Here is a 7,703-nt window from a genome sequence, read left to right as displayed (position 1 = left end):
ATATATTTGGATTCAATTTGGTTCTAACTGTATTTTAAATAAAACAACGTTGTATCTCTAAAAATTAAGACCAAATTTATTATTGTTATAAATGTTATGTTGATATTTTATTAGAATTAACTTTTTAACATATTAAATTAAGATTATTAAAGTGATTTATATTAAATTACTTTATTATTATAACACTAACAATAATTTTTTTAATTTTATTTATTTTAAGTCAGACAATATTTTATTATTTATCATACAAGCATTATTATATTTATTAAATAAATTTAATTTTTATTTAAAAAAGAGTAAGTATTCAAAACTATTATATTATTAATCCATAATTTTTATAAGATTAAAAGTAATTAATTTAAATGGAATCCAATAATATCTTTAGAGTTGGTTTAACAAAAATTCAAAAATATTTCATAAAAAAATTAATTTTAATATAAATATCAATATAATATTTATACAAATAATAAATTTGGTTTTAATCTGGAGAGGGACAATACTATTTCATTTTTAAAACAATTGAGATTGAATTAATTCAAATAGATATAATTGAATACAAGACAATAACACTTGTTCTAACAATGACATATGGTTCTACCTTGCCATGTGATATTGAAAGTATCACATGTCACAATAAGAGACCTAACATGTAGATAATAATTTTAAAAAAATATTAAAAAAAAGAACAAATGAAAAACAATGTATGTGTTGGCGGACAAACATGTGTGCGTAGAAGGACAAACATGTTTGTGCGTGGATGAGTGTGTTCATGCATGTATAGACTAACGAACGTGTGAGCGCGTGCATAGATGAATAGGTGTCTGCGCGTGTTTATATTTATATTGAGAAAAAACTTTATATAAATAATTATTATTTATTATAATTAATTGAGTTATTTAATAGAATTGATTGTGTGTTAATGCATTAGTTATACAATTTAATTAATTATCTCATAATCAATTAATATATATATATATATATATATATATATATATATATATATATATATATATATATATATATATATATATATATATATATATATATATATATATTTGGGTTAAATATGTTTTTAGTCCCTAAACTATTGGCTGTTTCTGGTTTTCGTCCATCTTTCAAAATAAGGTACAATGTAGTCCTCATTCTTTTGAAAATTTTGGTTTTAGTCCTCGAAAACTAACACCGTTAAAAATGTGGTAGTTTTCGAGGACTAAAACCAAAGTTTCGAGGACTAAAACCAAAGTTTCGAGGACTAAAACTAGAGTTTCGAAAAGAATGAGGACCAAATTGTACCTTATTTTGAAAGATGGACGAAAACCAGAAACGGTTAGTTTAGAGACTAAAAACATATTTAACCCTATATTTTTTTAATAATAGAATATGCTGTAGAAAAAAAACTATAATATTCAAAATCATTAAAATATATTCCTTTCAACGTTCATATATATATATATATATATATATATGTATATACATATATATATATATATATGTATATATATATATATGTATACATATATATATATACATATATATATATATATATATATATATATATATATGTATATATATGTATATATATGTATGTATGTTTCTCTCTCATCTTCATCCTCTCTCACATCCAAACACAGTAACCCACGACACCGCAATTTGTTGCTTTTACTTTATTGGTTCATTTGTTTTTCAATTTAATAACAAAATTATTGATGATGTTGATGTTGATTTTTTATTGAAGGGTTGTGTTATATCTTTTCCCTATAATTAAATTTGTAAAAAACTAAAATCTACAATAATTTCAAAATTTTCATAACTAAAAAAAAAGCAAGAAACCTTACGAAAAGACGTTAGCATAAACCCATAATATTTGCAAAGCATTTAGTTTCTTAATACCAATTTTGATAAAATCATAGAAATGAAAGGAGTAGAAGTTAGACTATGAGCGTGATTGGTAACAAATTTATTATGATCAAATTCCAATTTGAAATATATATGATTTTGTTTTTCTTAATTTTACTTCTGCGACAAATGATAAATCAGAATGACAACATCATGTTTATAATTTTGATAAAATCATAGAAATGAAAGAGTAGAAGTTAAACTATGAGCGTGATGGTAACAAAATTATTAAGTTTAAATTCTAATTTGAAATTCAGTGCGTTTTGTTTTTCTTAATTTCACTTCTGCAGCAAATGATAAATCAAAATGACAACATCATGTTTATAATGACCAAACAAGTTGGAGATGTGAATTGTTTAAAATAAACTTAAATGATGTGATTTACTTTGAAATGTAATTTTTTGGTCCAACTAAGACCTAACAAGTTCATTATGACTAGTTTACCAATTTCTGGTTGATTTTTAATTAGTTGTTATATCAATGCAGTTCCTCTTGAAAACTACTCAATATTCTACAATCTACTCAAATCTAGAAGATGTGTAATTTGTTAGAATATTTTTATTCTTTTTACAAAAATGAAATGAAAATATACTTATCAATATGAAACATTCGGGAGGGAACGAGCAATGATCTCTTTTCTGAATAAGGGGACATAGTCAACAACAACAATTTTCTCTGTTCATAATTCTCTTCAATAATTTGTTCTGGTTAAATAATTTAATACGATGTGAAGGAGCTTCATTTTTTTGCTATGTTTGGACGTTGGTTATATGTAGGAAGGTGAAAAGTATATTCCATTTTCTGGATAATGACCTACCCCTTCCAAAATCCCTTTTCATATAACAATTTTTCTTTTTTGGAAAATATTTTCAGACAACTTAATAGTCAAAATATCAAATCTCCCTAGAGATAAACTACTAATTCTAAAATTTAAAAACGAAATTTAATAACAATCGGAAGGGAAAAGATATAACACAACCCTTCAATCAAAAATCAACATCAACATCATCACTTATTTTGTTATTAAAGTGGAAAACAAATGAAGGAATATAACAAGAACAACAAATTGTGGTGTCACGGGTTGCTGTGTGTGAGTAAAATAGAGTCTGGAGATGAGAGAGAAACAAATAGGATAAGTGAGAAAGGTGGATTAGGATTAGACAAAGTGTTTCTGATTTTCTTCGTTGGGGTACCGTATGGATTACAAAGAAAAGGTTGGAGTGAGAAAGATGAAAGAGAAATGGTTGAGAGGAACGAGAGAGGTGAGTAAGGGTTTGAGGGTTTCTTGTTTTTTTTTTTTACTTTTGAGAATGAAAATTATTCAAATACCCTTAACCTTAAAACTTAAAATTCATAATATATGAGAGCATTTTTTTCTACTAAAACCTGTACATATTGCTAAAATATATATAAAGAAATAAAATTAAATTTAATTAGCATTTGTAAAACCAAAATGAATATTTAAGCATAAAAAGTAAAAGACAATTTTGTACAACAATAAAAATTAAATGAATAATTAAGTTAAGAGTCTGATTTTAGTACCTTAGCCGTATACAAAAAATTCGGCAATTCATTAAATCATCAATTAGATATAGTTATAAATAAAGTTTAAAATAATTATCATAAAAGTCAATAAAGTTAGCACATGAAAATTAAATATAAAATATAAATTTATTTCATAATTGCTAAGTATAGTTTTACAATTGAATTGCTTTTAAGGAATTTTACATCATGTTCATAAATTAAAAATCATTCCACACGTAATTTTTAGATTAATTATCACGAAAACGATCAAAATTTAATGTAGATGACCAACCAAGGACAGTCGGAAAAAAAAAAGTTGACACTGTGAATTCCTTTCAATTAAATTTATAGAAAAAAAACACTACCAGATACAAATTAAATTTATAACTTTTTTGCCAGTCAATAAATGTAAAGTAAATATAATTTTATTTTTTTCCATAATGAGTAAAAACTGAGGAGAAAAACTGGTTTATAATTAATGTACTGTATATAAACCATTGATGATTATTTTTGAACTAAAACTCTCAAATACGAAATCATTAAAATGTTTAACAATAATTTGTTATTGTGACAGGTGATCTTCTAAAGTTTAACCAATGAAGCTTTCAGCATAAGATGAAGTTTAACGAAAGGAAATTATGAGGAACCCTACCCTTTGGTAGGAAATCTCCTAAAGTTCTTACGTTCTATACTTCTTTTATCATGCCGTCTCTTCTTTACTTCATATCATTAATCCAACCCTACATTAGTATACCTAATTCTTAACTAATTATAAAATACCCTTTTTCTCAAAAAATAAAATAAAATTCATAACTATTATTTATTTTGTTAAGAATTCAAATATAAATATTTTGATTTCAAAGTAAAAATGAAATTATTTTGTAACATATAAAATAATTATACATTTGTCTTATATCTAATAAAATGAAACCTCCAAGTCATTTTTTTATAACGGTTTGAAACACACTCAAATAATTATTACATTTGGATTAATAATTTTTTCTTTAATCACACAGCTTGAAAGCCACTTGAATGATGATTACCCTTGGATTAGTAATTTTTCCTTTAATGACAGAAGAGATTAGAGAACTAAATTGTGAAAGTTGACATGCTTTTAACGTGATGCAATCTCACTTTTCTTGAAGGGATTAGTGTAAATAGTTGCCCTAAAGGTGTGAACAAAAGAGAGCGTTGAAACCGATTCTCAAACGTTAAGGCCAACCTTTCACGCTTTCTTTCTTTAACTCCTCCATACTTTTTTTTTTCTTTTTCCACTTTATAAGTTACTTACTTATCAGATCCATCAATCTCCTTCTCTAATTCCAACCTAACTTACTAGTAAACCCAACTTTAAGTTATACACTATATATATTAATTACACTCCCACTAATTAAACTCCCCATTAATTACGAAATAAAAACCATTTTAATCATGGAAGAATAATACAACACAAGCATTGACATTCGCAACTTTATTATTATTATTTTATAACAACATACAACACAAGTTAACACGCTGCGTTCACATTTTTATAGTAATAGAAAAAAAAATACTCAAAACACAATTAAAAAAGAAAACAGTCTCAGTTTTTATTTCGTTAGTTACTTTTGTTATCAGAAAAAATAGGTATAAAAATGTATCCTATGGATAATAAAATAAAATATTATTTCAGAAAAGTAACACCCTGAGGCTGAGCTGATGTTATTATAAAATAGTAGAAGTTAAACAGAAAGCAAAAAAGTGTGGTCACGATGAAGGCGTAGAAAGAAGTGCTCAGAGAGGCGCGTGAAAAAGCTGAAAGAAGTTAGTTTTCTTGTTAGTAACACTTCGAAGGTTGGAAACGCAAGGAAGATTTTGGTGACAGACCACTTGGGTGTAGCTGTTATAAGACGGCTTCAACTTCTTTGTTGCCATTCACTACCAAATTTCACAACACACACATACATATATATATATATATATACATATCCACATAACATAACCACTTCAATTCCATCACTACATCGTAATCACATTTCTCTCTCTTACCTTAAATAGCATTGTTTTACATATAAAACTGCTGCGTTGAGGCTTTGTTTCTCATCACTTAGGTTGTTTCAGTTTGGTTATGGAGATGGAAGGGTTAGATTCTAATTCTAATTCCAATTCCTATTCTAGCTCTGCCCAGAGCAACATAGCCAAGGGCAAACGGACCAAAAGGATGAGGCTTTTGTCCCCTTCTGGTGTCGCCGTTGTTACCACCGCCGCCACCACTGGACTCACCACCACCACCACCAGTTGCTCCAGTCCTAACTCCGGTGGCTCCTCCACCACCACTTATGAGAGCGAAGAAGAAGACATGGCAAATTGTTTGATTCTCTTGGCCCAAGGAGGGGAATCTCACCCTCATCAACCTCATCATCACAAACAACGAGTTGAAGATCATAACGGTGTCAAGACAGCAAAGGGTAACGGTAACACCATCACCACCGCCGCCGCCGCCGCAACAACCGCAGTTGACACCAAAGTTGGTTTCTTTATTTATGAGTGCAAAACGTGTAACCGAACGTTCCCTTCGTTTCAAGCACTGGGTGGACACAGGGCGAGTCACAAAAAGCCCAAACTTTCGCCTGAAGAGAAAAAACCACCACCCTCTCAATCGCCACACGTGGCTGTTACAACCTATGATCGGTTCGAAGAGGATAACGTTAAAAATGGTCCTCCGATTTCCCTTCAATTGGGTCATGGCAACAACAAGGTCAAGATTCATGAATGTTCCATCTGCGGTTCGGAATTCTCATCAGGACAAGCATTGGGTGGACACATGAGGAGGCATAGGTCATCGACAAACACCAACACTGTTGACACATCAAGTTCTAACACCGTCATCGCCGTGGCCACCACTGTTTCTCCGCCGCGGAACGTCTTGCAGTTGGATCTTAACCTCCCGGCGCCGGAGGATGATATCCGGGAGGCTAAGTTTCAATTTCCGGTAACAACTCAGATGCTGGTTGGTACTCCGGCTTTGGTAGATTGTCTTTATTAGAGAACAGGGTGGGGATTGGAATTTCAAAGAATTATTATTTTGATATCAATGTGAATTATTAGTGTTATTTTTAATTTACAATTATTCGTAATTATCGATTTTTTTGGATTATTATTCCTAATTCGGTTTATTAATAATTTCCATTTTGATATATGTGATCGATCTACTTGTTCAAGTTGGAATACTTTGAGTAAGTAAGTGGTTAGTGTTGATGTGGTTGCCTTTCATTCACGAAAAGTGAGTGATAGTTCATAGGGCATCTTTTATTCAATTAATTGAATTATTTATTTATTTTATTTGGGTGTATTTGCAAGTTCTTCTTTGAGGGGATAATCGAGGGCGATGTGCGAGAGAGAGTGCTTTGGCATTGCTATAGCTAGGGTTTGGTTTTGGCATCACCATGACCAATAACCATAACCATAATCAAAAGTGGTGGATTAGGTTCCTTTACTTGTTTTGGATTTCATTACAATAAAGCTAAAACATCACTTTCTCATTCACACTCACTACCCATTCCCACTCCTTTCATTAATGAAGAGAATAAAGGATTTGTCAAAACTGTTTGATAAATATGCCTCTACCATATGCATGCCCATCACCATGTATCTTTCAATTTACATGGTTCCCACTCTCTCACTTACTCTTACTTAAAAAAATACACTATAATGTATCTTACTATATATGTTAATCTCATCCTCCCCACAACTGTTTTGCCAATAGTCGCTTCAAACTAATATCTTTCACCTAATTAACTAACAAACTAATTTGTTCTCTGTATATTAAAATTTGAACACACGTATACAATGATTATTTAATAATGGGTTTGGAGATTATGGCATGGAAGTTTTGAGCCCATAGAATAGAAAGTTGATGCTGGGAAGAAAGATACTATTAACTTTGAAGCCACAAGTGCATTTGATTAGGACTTGTACGAATGGTCACTGTTTGGAGTTGGACCCATCACCCACTCGTTAGTACTACTACTCTTTATCTACTCTTTTGTAGCTACAAAACTTAAGCATTATTTATGCAGTTCACATAAGCAAAGATGAGAAAAAGACAGGGTGAGTGACAACAATTTCAGTTTCTCTCTTCCACGGAAAATAGTATTAACGAAAGAGTGAGAGATAAAAGTTGAATCAAGCAAATGAAAGAGAGAGATAGAAGAGTTTTAAGTGAGTTTGAGTGGGCACTTATCTAAAGTTAGTAATGTGCACGTTTAGGTGAATGGTGGTAAGCGAAGCATGTGGACACGTAC

At 29.9% G+C, this 7,703-nt stretch overlaps 1 protein-coding gene across 1 annotated transcript; it reads left to right on the top strand.

Moving 5' to 3' along the window:
• Positions 1–5,372: 5,372 nt before the first annotated feature.
• On the top strand, positions 5,373–6,553 carry LOC124833780 (zinc finger protein ZAT5-like). Its single transcript, XM_047308323.2, has one exon. The coding sequence runs from the start codon at positions 5,528–5,530 to the stop codon at positions 6,443–6,445; it is 918 nt and encodes a 305-aa protein (XP_047164279.2). The 5' UTR covers positions 5,373–5,527; the 3' UTR covers positions 6,446–6,553.
• Positions 6,554–7,703: the final 1,150 nt, after the last annotated feature.

The sequence above is a fragment of the Vigna umbellata genome, chromosome 3, assembly GCF_029865625.1.
Source record: "Vigna umbellata cultivar VRB3 chromosome 3, Vumbellata_1.0, whole genome shotgun sequence".
Classification (NCBI taxonomy): Eukaryota; Viridiplantae; Streptophyta; class Magnoliopsida; order Fabales; family Fabaceae; genus Vigna; species Vigna umbellata.
This window is presented reverse-complemented; position numbering and strand designations above follow the sequence as displayed.

What these genes read in the sequence shown, in the direction of transcription:
- LOC124833780 (XM_047308323.2), top strand. Translation starts at nt 5,528, where the DNA reads ATGGAGATGGAAGGGTTAGATTCTAATTCTAATTCCAATTCCTATTCT.